This window comes from Orussus abietinus, unplaced genomic scaffold (assembly GCF_000612105.2).
Source record: "Orussus abietinus isolate OABI.00-Male unplaced genomic scaffold, Oabi_2.0 scaffold13, whole genome shotgun sequence".
Classification (NCBI taxonomy): Eukaryota; Metazoa; Arthropoda; class Insecta; order Hymenoptera; family Orussidae; genus Orussus; species Orussus abietinus.
The window spans coordinates 284,055-298,963 of NW_019394887.1; the positions used below are offsets into that span (position 1 = coordinate 284,055).

The 14,909-nt window shown below is 48.6% G+C and overlaps 1 protein-coding gene across 1 annotated transcript; it reads left to right on the plus strand.

Moving 5' to 3' along the window:
• The first annotated feature begins 1,774 nt into the window (after nt 1–1,774).
• On the plus strand, nt 1,775–14,538 carry LOC105696832 (G-protein coupled receptor Mth2). The gene is made up of 9 exons (XM_012419598.2): nt 1,775–4,540; nt 4,616–4,716; nt 6,918–7,188; nt 7,363–7,591; nt 8,793–9,031; nt 9,707–9,785; nt 10,609–10,796; nt 11,948–12,131; nt 12,952–14,538. Exons 1-9 carry the CDS (start codon nt 4,015–4,017, stop codon nt 13,277–13,279), a joined length of 2,145 nt encoding a protein of 714 aa, XP_012275021.1. The 5' UTR covers nt 1,775–4,014; the 3' UTR covers nt 13,280–14,538.
• The last annotated feature ends 371 nt before the right edge of the window (nt 14,539–14,909 follow it).

Genomic DNA, 14,909 nt, shown 5'->3' on the forward strand with positions numbered 1-14,909 from the left:
TCACAGCTGCGAGGCGTGCTATACTCCCCGGGAAAAATATTTCACGAAGCGTTTCACCTCCTGAGTTTTAGTCACGTGTAAATGCAGCACCTGGCGCATTCGGAGCGTCGCGAAGTCGTTCATTCGGACGGAATGCGTCTGTTTCGCGTTAAATCGCTAAATTGGATCTTCCCTCCCCGGTTCGCCGGTTGTCTAAGGATAATCCTCTTAACGGGTGCCTTAATAAACCTAATCGCGGCCGCCTTAATAAACCGGCCGAAGGATCGGTACTCCGTTAGAGATAGTAAAGGCCACCTCGTAAGGCCCGATATTCGTCTGGCGAGGCGAAGATGGCTCTCCGAGCCCTAGGTACCGAGGAATACGTCTTCTCTATTTATCGGCGGCTGCACCCGCCATTATCTTCCCCTGGAAACGCCTCGGGTTGCCGGCGATTTCCCCGTATATATAAACTCCCTTCAGGACGGTTTATACGCGACGACCTCTTTACGGCGTAATCTCTTACGATTTTGTCCTCGGATCGCAAAGGATCCTCCTCGGCTTTCTCCATTCGAGGCTCCGAAATGTCCCGGTGGAATGACTCGGGACAGAGTTTCGCGACGGATACATTTTGTGCCAGGGAATTGACAGCATCTTGATATTCCCGTGACATTTGCGGTAACACCTGCGAGCAGTGGAAAATATACGACCCTCTTCGAGCAATTTCGTCCTCCTCGCGGAGGCCAATTTCTGATATCGAGGAGACCTCCGAAGACTTTATGTCTCCGGGACTTCTCGAGAGTTCATGGATGCCTTTAGAATTTTACGAGGACCGGTGGGCCTTCGTTACTTCCTCGTAAATGTGCTCCGCACGTGGCGAGATACGTGCGACTGGCGTGGAACGACGTTATTAACGAATTGTCGATTTTTACTTTATTCACCCCCGAATAATAATTCCTGGGAGCAGCGAATAATTTCTATAGATGCGATCGTATAACCTGGGACATTCGAACGATCGGGACATTTAAACGATTTAGGTATTTCAATGATAAATTTGCATCCGGGAGGGGCAGGGTAACCCACGGGATGTTCTTCAACAGGCCGCAAAGAAGACGTCTCCTGCGATGACAGGGCTCGTTTAGGTACGACAAGGGGCAGGAAGGTCCCGTGGAAACGGGTCGTCGAGGAGCGTCTTAATTAATCATCCTGGGTGACTAAATATCCTTGCATGCTCCTAGGGAGTAATCCGGAGTCTTCCCGAAGGTGGCATATTGAATACAATTCGATATCCTTAGTTCCTCCCAGGATTCCTCGATCAGAGGGCGACGGCACCTCGCAAGAAATTGTAGACGAAGAACACCGCCTAGGGAAGTCTTCTCGGTCGGTCCGATCGCAAAACACGTTCGGGCTTTAACCTTTGAAGAGAATCCTTTGTGTACTCGGTCGCCTCCCAAGAGTAATCGTTCCCCGCCTCGTTTCCAGAAGAACCCGACACCCACGCCGTCGGCTGGTCCGATAAGGATTCGAGGTATCGGGGATCGCCCGCGTTCTCGGGGAGGCGACGAGCGCGAAAAACCCCTCGCGGAAAGTTAGATGAACAGCCAGGTGTATGATCGAGGAAATGTCAACTAATTTCTGGGGAACGGAGGGGGTAAGGTCATTTTCCTTCCCGGCGAAGGTGGAAAAAGGGAACTGGAAGTGGAGGGGATCCCGAGAGCCGGTGGAAGAGCGAGTGCGTGTCGTACACGCAGCGTTCTTGTCAGCGAATTAGTCTCGACCGGTCGCCGGTTCTATCCGGCGTGTCCGCGAGTTCCCTCGGGCCATTCCGATCCCCGGATTCCAGGTTAGGTTAGATCCGGGCCCGGAAGACGTGGACTTTTCGCCAGGCAATTAGGCAATTATCCTCGGTAGGGCTCTTCAAGTTCGCCGAATCGATCCCACGGAGGGGATCCTCGCAATTTCGGGACTTCGAGGGCTCGTGCTCGCTCGCTAATCAGCTTCGTTCCCGTTTCCTGCCATTAGTTTTCACGGGGAACGAGGGGAGACGGAAATTCAGGGTCGGCAGCCCATTGATCGCGAACCATCGGCTCGATCCATCCTCGTTATATAATAAACCGTTGTTTTTCCCCGGGAATTTCGGAATGCCGAGGACGAGGCCAGGAGAGAAAGGCGCTTCTTCTGCCGATCGAACCATGAAATGAGTTATCGCCCTTCTTTTGTCTGAATTTTTTTTATTACGGATAGAGCAAAGTTCGTGATCTTGAACAAGAAGAGTGGACGAGGCTCGAGGTCTTCTTCAATGGAGAATTTCGTGTGAAGAGAGAAGTCATCTTTTCTGATAATGCTTTGAAGCGAGGTATCGGAGTTAAACTTTGAAGATGTTTACGAGAGGATATATACCAGAAAGTTAACTTTCACCGATTTTTCCGGAAGAAAATAAATCGAAGCGGAGAAAAGAAGCAGCGATGAAGAGCCCCGGGAACTATTTTCGCCCTCTGAAATTACCCTGGGAAAATAAAGACTGACTCAATGGGAAGAATCGCGATTACGCGTGTTAATAATGCCAGTTTATGCAATCAAGAAATAATACAACAGTGATGAGAAGAAACAGAAGAATCGCGATTAACATAAGAGAAGAGGAATTCGCGAGAAGAAGATAATGAATTCGGAAATATTATTCAGGGACGCAAGGAAAGCTCGAGAAAAGTAAAGCAGAGTTTTCCAGTCCACTTGAGAAAACTAACACCGAGGGAAAAAAAATCCGCAAGAGGCGATTAACCGGCAGTTGAGAGGATTGGAAAAACGCGGAGATATTTTATTAATGCCTATCCCATGTATGTTAATCCCTATGCGAATTATCTAACGATTTCCATTACCGGTTTAATCTCCAATCAAGTGACTATAAACCCGAGAAGGAAGAAAATCTGGAATTTAAATCCGAGGACGAGAAACCGGCGACGAGGAAGTGAATCGTTCGGTCGACCAATCGCGATGCTTCCTTGTTCCCTTGTTTCTCTTGTTTCTCTTGTTTATCGAATCGACTGAGAGGCCAAAGAAATTCGGTAAACGTCTTCTACGCCTCGAAAATCCAGGAGAAGGAAGTAATCAGAAGTGTCCGTTCGAGGACAGAGAGAATCGCAGCCTCCATAATTTAATCTCTCCAGAGGCGAGTTTTTTTTTCAACGCGATTTAATCTTCCACTTCGTTACGCTTAATGGAGTAAAAATAACTCCGCAAATTTTAAAGTTAATCCTGCGCATACGTGCCGATACGCTCGAAGGGATTAATTGGGCTTTAATTGATGAAAATTATATCAATTCGAGCGGAATTAAACGCGAACGCGTGTGTGGATATTCTTGAAGAGAATAAAGGTTTAATTTGTACAATACAATTTTTTCATAATGGTAGGAGTTAAAAAGTGGGTAGAGGGGATGGAAGGAGTTCGGGAGAGGAGATTCGTATGGGAGTGTTGAGAGGATCGTGGAGGGAGTGAATTTATAAATGTACAATGTATGATACGATGAAGTGGACGTATGATAAGAGGCCTGAGATGTGGATAGTTCGATGAATGTCGGGGTTTATACATGTATATTTTTTTTTTGGCATTGGATAAATGAGAATGAGTACGAGTTCAACGCAATAAGGACCGGTTGAACGAATTAAGGACGAGGTGGACGCAAGAGAAAAAAAATGAGACCCAGCATCCTCGGTCCAGGATAAGAGAGTTAACGTCAAGGAAGAAGCCCGATCGTCGCCGAGGAACCCGCTGCTCGTTTTCGGCTTAGCCGGGGGTTCAAAGGGTTGAAACTCGGGGTGAAAGGGGTCATGGGGAAAGGGAACCAGAGAAAGTGACGCGCAATATGGACGCGGGAGCAAGCCGAGCATTTATTTGAGTCCCCGAAGCGGGTCGAGTGCCGTTGGAGAGGCGAGATCAAATGAAAAATGACGAAACGCCACCGCTTTGAGGCCCGAGGCTAGAGGACCCAGGATACACGCATTTCGGAATAAATTCCCGAAGGTGCAGCTGGAAAATCCGCCATGACGACCTGGCGCAAGTGCGACCTTCGCCGAGGATGGCCGTTGAAATTGGCGCTTCTTCTGGGCGCTCTTCAGGGTCGAATAGCTCAGACATCTCCGCTGGGGAAGTGTTGCGACCCTGACCAAGTGTTGATCCCGGATGCTGCAGGATTTTCCTGCGCCCCTGCACCCCCTGATGCCTCGGAAGTCGTCCTGGGACCGGAAATTGTCGGACTTCCGGTCTGCAGGGCGGCTGCAGAACTCGGCGTCTCGAAGTTCGAGGACGCCAAAGATGGCGTCTTTGACGACGCTTGCGTGGATGTTTTGTTTCGAGCTCTTAATAACAGTTATCCTGTGGTTTTACAGTGTAGGGGGGGTAATGAAAGTCAGGGTGGTTTTTCCTCTCCCCGGATTTTGAGCGTCAGGAAGTGTTGTGGTTTTGGGGAGGTCTTCAGTGTTGACAGGAAGGCTTGCGTGTCCGTTCTTCGGGAGGAGTCTTCTTGGCTGGAGGAACTTCCCTTTGTCGAGGGCGCTATAAAGGATGGCGGTAATTGTGCAGGAAATATGGCTAATTTTATGAATTTCGAAAATTAGTTTTAGGGAACGTTCAATCCTTTTTCAGTGATTTTGGCGGTCTCAAAAGGACCCCCTCGGTGCGAAAATGCCATTGTTGATCACGAGATCAACGCCACCGATGTCACCTTCGTGAACAATGGCCTGCAGGTTAGAAAATGCTAATAATAAAATATTCATCCCGTATGAAATGAACGGAAATATCCCGTATGAAGAAACTAAGTTACGACGTTAATCTTGTTAATCTCGGAGAGGTCTCAAGCGGCGGGTTTACGTTTGTTTTCCTTGAGCCTTTTCGAGGCGTTCATGGGGCCGCCATCTTGAATCGGAACGGGTTTCTCACGGTCATCTTTGGCTCCTTGTTGTGCAAACGACATTTCAGTTTTGCCCGTGATTAACGCTTTTCGTTCCGAGCGGCTGCTCGCGGAAAATGCATCTCGAGGAAGCGGTGATTAAAATCGAGGTCTCGCCTCCGCGAGATCGGCCTTTTCGACGAATCGGTCTCTCTGAATCACCTTCCTCGTTTCTCGATCCGCCGAACAAGGTGTAGCGGATGGAGAACGCAAAAAGCCGGGAAAACGGGAAAAGTGGCATAAGAAAAAAAAAAAAACGAGCGCATTGCCTTCCTCGATTTACACAAGGGGGAGAGTTAAATACCAACGATCAAGACAAATCACTCGTGGGAGGTTCTTTCGGGTTGACGAGTAAATAATTACGCTTAAGTTTGCACGGAGGAGATTTGCAAGTACACGCGGGAGGAAGTTAGCAAATGGCCGATCGTTTCTCGACGTCCTAAACGGCGCCGATCAGCCGAGCAAAAAGTCGGCCGAAGTTTGCAGGGCAAACAAACTCGGCTCATCGGCTGGGAAAACGTGGGCAGGGCTCAGGGCCGTAAACCCGACGAGCTCGGAAGGGCGTCATAAAAAACGGGGATCCCCTAAACCGGCGATCTCGGCCAGCCGCTCGTTTTCACGTTCCCGTTTAAAACAATAACACCCGCCGGGATAGTCGATGGATTGATTTCTACGGGTCGCCGCGATGCGGTTACTCCAAATATTGGTTATTTTTTATAAATCGTATCCCCGTTGGGACCGTAAGTTGGATATAAAATGAAAAAGGGGGTTTTATTTTCGCTACGAGTCGCGATGCAAGACGACGAATCTCCATTCTAAATATGAATAACGTATGAACGTCAATGTCACTCGTGTTTTTTCATTTGAGTCGTGGATTCTGAAATTCTGGATTCATCGTAGCTCCAATTGAGTGGCGCTGCCGACGCGCGAGTTCTTATTTCGGCAACTGGGCAAGGCTGCTCCAGGGTGATAGGATTACCTTTTTTATCGAGCCGTGAAAACTGGACGGTGGTCGGCTCCGTTCCCCGTGTTTTACCGTCCACTCGTGCAAAGTGAAATCTGATACGTCAAGCGTATTGATATTCCTCTCGCGTACCCGCTATTACGTGTGCGAAATGGTACATGTAGTTTCCGAAGTTCCTTCGTTCCTCCGCGAGCCAGAAGAGAACCAGGCTGCCAACAAAGGGAACTTGGATATTGTCGGTTCATCGATTGACGGCCCGGTCGGTTATCGCCTCCGCGACTCTGTCATCGGGTCGAGGAACCCGAGGAAACTCGGCAAACTCTAGAGAAATTCAGGAAAACCTGGGGAACTTTCGGGAATCTAGGGAGATTTTAAACTGAAAATATTTCATACGAGATAAGGGTGATAAGCGAGCTTTCACGTCGCCTTAAGGCTCTTGGAGTCCGTTTCCTCGATTTCGTCGAACCGCGAGGGAATGTCTGAACCCTGACCCGAGTCTTTATGAAATTCTTCGAATACGCCATCGAAGGGGCTCCTGGACCTCTAAACGCGATCCTGAGGAGGAACAACCTCGGTCGGGTCATTTCCGCGAGTCTTACGTGATACCCATTCGAGCCGACTTCTATATCGTCCTATTGATTTTAATATTTGCGCAGCCAAGACAACGGACAATCCCGAGCGAGGATATTGCGTGTCGGGGTGATTAAATAACTCTTACGTAATTCGGCCAACATAAGTAATGCCGCAATTAGGAACTCGACGCTCACGAATTCCTCCTCGGGAATCCGATACGTCATTGAATTCGTCTCCCAGTTGGGAATTCTTTCGGCTCGTGGTCGGGGAACTCGGTAGAGTGTCGCGCCAAGTACATCCGCGAACACGTAGAAGGATATGATGCCGGCCGCGAACGATGGGAAGTCGTTTCGATAAAAATGACAACGGGCAGGAAGAGCAGGTCCCGGAAAGCCGAAACGAGGATTTCCGGGAAGGCGGCCCGGTTTATCATTTCTAATAGCGGATCTCGCGTCTTTTAGGTGACGTCATCGGCCGAGCTGACGCTGACGGAGAGCACCGGATGTCTGGATCGGAGTTCCTCGGGAGGGCTCCTGGTGGCAAGGGTCTGCTCCACTCCTGAATTTTGTCTGGAACACGCCTGTCTCCGGAAATGCTGTCCCGAGGACCAGGCGCTTTTTTTCAACGAGTGTCGCCCTCTTCCGAGCTCCGCGACCTCCGAGAGGCTCCACCAAGAGCTGGTGAATTTCTCGCAAAACGTCTCCGAGGACGATGTCTTCGACGTCTCGGCTGGTAAGGGACCATTCCGTTTTTAGGTATCTCGTGTAAATTTGGAAAGGTTTTTGTCAATATTTTGACGTTTCGATATATGGAGTGACCCTTGAGTCATCTTCGAGATGGTAAGGGCGCATCTCTTTCTCGCCAATGACGAGCATTAACGAGGCCATTTCCTTCCGATTTGGGCAGGTTACGGAGTTCTGGTGGGCAAACCTTGCAAACACGGGATGTACCCGACCCTCCCCGAGGAAAGGTGGCACATGACGAGCCGGGGCCACGTCTACGTGCCCACCTACAAGACCTTCGACCACCAGGAACACTGCATGGACATGTTCTACAACAACTCGGAGTTCCGGGAGGGCCTCTACCCGTTCGTCTGCTTTCCCGAGCCCTCCGTCTACGAGACCTCGGCCACGCGGTACGAATCGATCGATTAACCACCTATTAGCTCGATTGATCCACGGCTTCGTGGTTGAATTCCCCCGACACTTTGATCCGAGGGATCGAGGAAACTCCGAGTCCTTCCGGGGACTCGAAGGCGCCTTAAAGGAGACTAACGAGCGCCGATTTCGCTTCTGTCGATTTCGATACAGGACGCCGCCATCTTGGAATCCTGACTTCGAAAACGCGTTAGCCTCTTCGATGCTATAAATGGGTTATAATTTCCGGCATTTGGGATATAATATTCATGGATTAGTCTTATTGAAATGTTTTCAATCGGTTAAACGAGAAGGAAGCTCCCGGTTTAGGCATGGAAAATCCAAGGAGGACGGAGGTATTATCGGCGATTCGAATGGCGGATTTAATAAATTCCCAGACTCCGTAGGGCTAGTTTGAGCGAACGATGCACTCGCTGGGAAAAGGCGAGACGTTCATTCCGGGACGGGCTCGCTTCTTTATTAGAATTAACGATTCAATTAAGCGGGGTGAATCGATGGTGTCATTAGAGCCGAGGCCCGCGACGAATTCCGCCTCGACGTCTGGGAATTCATTAAAACGGACTCCCTTCTTCGACCATCCGGTTCCACTCTTGTCGGGAGATTATCCCGTGGAGGAGCCCCTCGGCTTCGCTCCCGGAATTCCCTCTGGAAGCGAGGGATGACCACGAGAAGATAATTCCCCGACGACTTTTCCGCCTTTCCACTCTTTCTATACGAATTTAATCGGCGCGATTAGTTTTCCCGGAAAAAGTTTTACCAGGGCTCGGACAAGTGCTCGTACGCTGAAAATAATTGTCGTTAAACCGGAGAAATGTTTTGTTAATTCAAAGAATAATGGAGCCTCTCTTCTTTATTCTCTGTCTTTAGAATGAAAATGTGGGCGTAATGGATGCAATTTCTTAAGTGGAAAAATCACTTCGGTGTAATAATTTTCATTCAGGTGGGTTAAATAGCGGAGGGATGTATGCACGGGGTTTGTTTAAACCCGCGATAAAATCGGAATAACAGCGTCTGCCAGCTGGAGAACAGCCTGTGTTTATAATAAGCAGGAATACAGAGAAGAGAGAATGAATCGGGAATTCGTAGAGACCGATTCGGTCCAATTGGAATGCGCACTTTGTGTATTTCTTTCTTTTTCTTGACAGTTAAATGTAACGATTGAATTTTTTTTTTTTGCAGGTTCGGAGTGAATGCAGCTCTGGAGCTGACGAGCTGCACATTTCTGCTGTTGACGCTTCTGGTCTACATTTGTCTTCCATCTCTGCAAAATTTGCACGGAAAGACACTCATGTGTCACGTGGCCAGTCTCTTCATGGCTTACGTGTGTCACACCGTCGTTGTCCTGGCAACCCCGGAAAGCGTCCATTGGGATCCTAATTTGGAAACCCACGACTGGAGTGTGGGATGCAAGGCTTTAGGTCTGTGAATTATTCGAATTATACGAACGATACGTTATTAAAAATGATTGGGTCACAGTTTTGAAGACGGATTTTCAAGTACGAGAGTTTGGACGTAGAGGGTCTTTTAAAAAAAGATTTTTCTCAAAGGACGCCGAAATTGACAATTTCAGGCGGAAGGGACAATGGCGCCCGGAAGTCTCATAAATTTCTGCCGAATTGGAGTATGCCACATTATCACACGTACATACGTGCTCACCCCCGAAATTCCCTATATAGTATACGTGTATACCGTACATGTATAGTATACATGTATACATCGGAGGTGGATTACGATTACGATCGTGCTATCATAACCGGGGGCAGATCCAAAATGGTTATTGCTGATGGGAGCATTAATTAAGCGACGGCCGCCGCCGATAAGCGATTAATCGTCGATCCTTTTTCCTGGCTACACTCTGTACCATTCCCGATATTTTCCGGGATTAATAAATGCCGAGGTACCGATAAACGATAAACAGCTGACCCATTTCGACGAGGCGATGGAGAGTTACGGGGAATTTACGGTGGGATCGGTACCCTGGAGAACGCGTCCAGGTTCCCGTTCGAAAATCCCTAGGGACCCCTTGCCGTCGTTCTCCCTTAAAAAAAAAAAGAATCACCGTCGAAAAATCTTTTCTCTTTTTCTTATTGCAGGATACTCCATGCTCTTCTTCTTCCTCTCGGCGTTCTCCTGGCTGAATGTCATGTGCTTCGACATTTGGCGAACCTTCGGGTATGAAAATCTTCATTACCGATGTTTTTTATAATAACTTACATATTTATCTCTTTCTATCTCCACCTTATCGTAAAATTGCTGACGAATGAGTTCCAATTAAACCCTCGCGTCGCGAAAATGAGCAAAACCTTGGCATGGATAAAGGAATGAATTACCCCCACGGATAAAAAAGGAAAAAAAATTCAGCTTTCCATGAAGTGGATTCGATTAGAGATTTTTTTTCCCTTCGCGGTATATTTTCCCGGGAATTTTCACGATACGCGTCTGCTTATAACCTCTCGAGAAAATGGCGCACACGACCTTGGGAAGAGAATCCGGGCGGAATAGTGCATTTAAGTGCATCGGCTTCCGGGGTCTCTTATCTGATAGCACGAGCGGCGCGTTTAAAACCTCCATCGGCACAACGCTGTTTGTGTTTTCAAGGAGCGATCCTCTTAGAAAAGAAGCTCCGGGCTTTAAGCCTCACCAAGCCGGAGCTTCTCGAGTTTCTACGCGGAGGCTGAGAGGAGAGCGAAGATGCATCTCGCGAGAGGCTCGAAATTGTTCCCGCGTCGACTTCGGCGCACCGATACTGTATAATTTAATATCAAACTCCCGCCGTTCCCTCGGGCGAAAATGCTTAACATAAATTGACGGGGTGATTGCATAATACAGTTCTGGATATTCGTGCTCTTAACATTTTATACATTCATTTATTTGCGTCTCGGTATCGAGGATGCGTTTTACCTAGAGATGCTCGTGATAACGTTTAAAGAATATTTCTACGAGAGGTATAATCATTGTCAATTTTGATTTGATTTGAGCGTTGGTTTGCTTTCAGGGGCCTGAAGAGGTTTGGAAATCCAAGGAGCAACAGGCATTATCACCTGAAGAGGTTCCTATCTTATTGCACGTATGCCTGGGGACTCGCTCTGGGAATCACCGGTCTGGGGATACTTGCGGACTCCATGGACATTTTACCTCTACATCTCAGGCCGAATATAGGCACCGAGAGATGTTTCTTCGCCCGTGAGTGAGCTTTTCTCAATTTTCCAAGACATACGTATATTTCAGAGCGCTCCATTAGATATCCAAAGATATTAGGTAGAAAATCGTTTCAATGTATTCTTCGGCAGTATCGTGGTATTCCATTTACGTTAGTCTTCCGAAAGAAAGGAAGGAGAGAAAGGGGGAAATTCGAAAGAAATTTCCCTTCCTCCGGAGTTTCTCTTCGGCAATGTCGAGGGCACGTCCATTAGGTAGAAGTAATGTGCGAGCGGAGGACAGTGTTCCTTCAGCAGGGGAGCCGCTAATGGTAGCAGAAATCTCGGGAATGGTTTCGAACGAGTTTCGGGAATCGAAGTTCCCGACTTCCCCGAGAAACTTCCCCGGAAGCCTCCCCGGAGTAACTACCACGAGCCCCGGCCAAGGTATTCGAGGTGGCTACCCCAACACCAAAGCCGAGTCGAGCTGGCGCAATGGAAAAGTGCTCGAAAGGGAGTCGACGATCGAACGTATTCCGTTCGGGCGTCATTACGTCTCATTAGGCGCAAATTAAGAGCCGGCTGGAAGGCAGAATGGCACCCATTAGTATTTCGATCTCGAGGTGCACAAACGACGCAGACCTCCGGAGGTCGAGCCCAAGGGAAGGGGACGTCGAAGGAACCTAGGGAATTAATGAAATTCCCCACCTGTAGGGTCGAGCCGGGGGAAACGGGGTTAAATCGAGTCCATTGTGTCCTGGTGCAGGGGAGGGGACCGGTCTTGGATTTGGGAGTCTTTTGCATCGATAGGGCAGACTAATTCACGAGTCGTGGTTTTGGATTCGGGAGAAGGGCACAGACTTGAAGGCTAATTCCCTAGTCTCTGGAAAACTGAGGAAATCTCCCCGCAGATGTTATCCAAGGGCCGCAGATTTCCGGGGGAAGGGGTGCGTGGAAATAAAGCCAGGATGATCATCCGGTGTTAGATCCCCATTCGTGGCTCGGATTCAACTAGAATCACTCCGGCAGCTTTGCGCAACTTGGAGAGAAATCAGGCAGTAGATTTCCCAGCAACAGGCTATTTATTTTCGGGGACTCCCCTGCAATCCTTGCAATGGACCGTGGCCGTATTGCGGCTCTTCCGCGCGGCAACTTCCCACGAACTGGAAGTAACTGTTATTCCTGTTTGATTTGCAGAGACGCCGGGGTACATCGGGGAGATACTTTTCTTTATGGGGCCCCTGTCCATCCAGCTGCTGGCCAACGTCGTCTTCTTCGTCCTTACGGCCGTGAGCTGCAGCAAGGTTAAGGCTGAGATAAGGAAAGTCATGGCTGGTCCTGCCGATCCTCGCAGCAGGCGCTTCCAGGCAGATCGGACGAAGTTTGTTCTTTTGTCTTGACTTAATTAACGGATAAATTAATCCCTATACCGAAAAGTACTTGCACATGAAAATAGACAATTTCGAGGGAAACAGGGGAGTTCGTTATCGAAAGAGCCGGGTGGAGGGTCCTTCCTGTAATATCTTCGGCTCGGCATTGGTAGTCCCCAGGATGGTTGAATTAGCGAGGTTATTGCTCGTAAAGCGTGGTGGTTTGCCCGCGGTCTTCGGCTCGGATAACGAGGTTGTACCTCGGCGACAACTCCGCGGATGCCCGAGTTATCGTAACCGCGTTATCGCCGTCGAGCTGGAATAACAAGGTCCCTCCTCCCGGAGTGAAAAGGTGCCCCCGGGTTAATTCTACATTCCCCTTTTTGCCAGGTTTTAGTCACAACGTTTCCCCTCGCACGATTAATTGAATGGTATTGTGATTATTTGTTCGGTTATTTTTGTCCCTCGTCCACGAGGAGGAGGAAAATGAAATTTTCTCTAAGAGGGTGCGGGTGTTAGGTCGAAATCCAAGGCACAGGATGACGGGGTAAAATCCTGGAAGGGAATCCTTGCTGGGTAGGGGAGAGACGCGGCGTCGCGACGTCCAGGACGAAGTTGGGACGTGACGTCGTTACGAAGCGCTAGAGACACGTCGTGTAAACTCGATCCAGCAAGCAGATCCTGCGATGTAACTCGCTAGTAATTAATTCCGCACCATCGACTTTCCTGACGAGCATCGCCGCGATTAAGAGGCCCCTCGACATGAAAATTGTACGCCATAAGCTTGGGTCATCGAAATTTTTATTAAACAGAATGTTTACGTGATTTCAGGTTCATCATGAACGTGAAGCTGTTCACCGTGATGGGGATTTCCTGGGTCCTGGAAGTGGTGTCCTTCCACGTGAACCGCTACGCGACGAACCTGCAGTGGAAGGAAGAGTTCTTCTATATACCGGATGCTTTTAACTGTCTTCAAGGACTGCTAATTTTCGTTCTCTTCGTCATGAAGAGGAACGTCTATCAAGCCTTGAAGAGAAGACTCGGGATTGCCGAGAGGAATCCTGCCTGTGTCGGGGGTCTTCGGGATCCCTACAAGGTTCGGATGAGCGCCAGCAACAGCACCCTTATGTCAACCTTCGCCGTCAGCACCTCACCCTGACGTACCCAGTGACGGTGAAACGCTTTTTCTTTCTTAAAAGAAAAGAGAAGATGTGGACGCGTTTAACTGCCTCGAAGGACTGCTGATCTTCGCCCTATAAACGAAGAGGAACGTGTCGGACCCTGAAGAGAGGTCTACGGACTATCGAGAGGAACTTATACTCGTACCAGTCTTCAGGGTCTCTTCGTGGTCCGGATGACCAGGATCGGCACTCTCGTGTCCATCCACGTCATCAGCACTTTGCCTTAATGTGCCTCGGGAAAGCGAAACGCTATTTCTCTTAAATTGGAAGAAGGGCAAAGTAGGAGCATAATCCTAGAAATTTTACGTGTGCAATTGTAGACATAATTGGCCATTTTTCACGGTTTCTGTAACATCGAATTAGAGATAAATCTCTTTGTAAGATTTGTATCGACGTTAGAAGAAGGATTCCGAGTCCTGTGGGAGAGAAATCCCGAGATCTTTCCTCGGGATATCTTTTCGAAGTAGGACTTGGAATTAAAAATTGATCTTCGCCGCCAATTGGGGCTCTCAGGGACGTAACCTGCCAGGACTCGGCCACGGGCACGGTAGTTGTAAGGATTTACGATTGTCTGTCCTTCTGGCGAGTTTCCAGATGCTGCATCCGCCGTTATCCTTTAAGCCGCGACTAGGACCAAAGAAGCCTCGTTATACGTTTAAGTGGGTGAACCTTACAAGCGGGGGACGGTACAAGTTACGGACAACTCGCGACTTGCCTTGACAAATGTCCAGACTCGCCGAAGGATGCATTTCGTGCACCTCCTCGAAGGACTTTGGAGGACTTCCGGACTGCCCAAGCCCCGGCCTCGCCCCCTTCGAGGTCGTTCGCATCGATTCGCTCTTCAATGAGGCACGCCACGAAGAAATGGTTCATACAAAAGTTGGCCATCGGATCTTTTTGAAAAACTTTTGTGGGAACCATTTTGCCGTAGTATGTGATGTTTAATAAAAAAGTCATATCAAAGGAAGCGACGCAGAGAGACATTTTTCGCAGCCGGAAAATCATTCTCATTTGGGGGAGGAAAAGAGATCGAAGACCTCGGCAGAGATACTCCCTAATTTTCCTGCTTTCCACCCTTAGTCCGGAATTTTTCTCCGATATTGCGAAGACCCGAAGAAAAGATCTCCGAAAGGTAAGGAGCAGATATTTCCGGCCGCGAAGAGAAATTTTATTGTTTTCCCACGGGCGTTTCCCATTATTTTCGCACAACCTGAAGATACCGATCCAGGAGACCTACTTTTCCCATTTCTTGGCTTTAACCCAGTCCATTGTCCGGATCTGAACCTGTAAAACTGGAAGTTTTAAAGTACCGTATACAAAATGGAAGGAAAGAGAAAAGGTTTCCTTTATTTCTGAATAATTTATTTCTCCTCCTGGCACGTTTAGTCTTTTCTTTTTTCGAGATTTAAGAGCGACAAAAAGGCCGGAGACCTACATTCCTCGTTTCTTGGCTTTAACCCAGTCCTCCTTTCCGATTCAGGAGCTTTAAGAAGCTCCGAGACAGACCAGCGAAATCGGAGCGGTTCTCCTCTATTTTATCATTAAAAGTAATTCCCACTCCCCAATTGTCGTTTCGTCGAGAATCCGAGTAAAATGTAGTTTCTCAAA

Bases quoted from the DNA above. Each gene is read 5' to 3' on its own strand.
- LOC105696832 (XM_012419598.2), top strand. From the start codon at position 4,015: ATGACGACCTGGCGCAAGTGCGACCTTCGCCGAGGATGGCCGTTGAAA. The intron at 9,032-9,706 runs GTCTGTGAATTA...TTCTTATTGCAG, and splicing joins TGTGGGATGCAAGGCTTTAG to GATACTCCATGCTCTTCTTC. The intron at 12,132-12,951 runs GTTTGTTCTTTT...ACGTGATTTCAG, and splicing joins TTCCAGGCAGATCGGACGAA to GTTCATCATGAACGTGAAGC.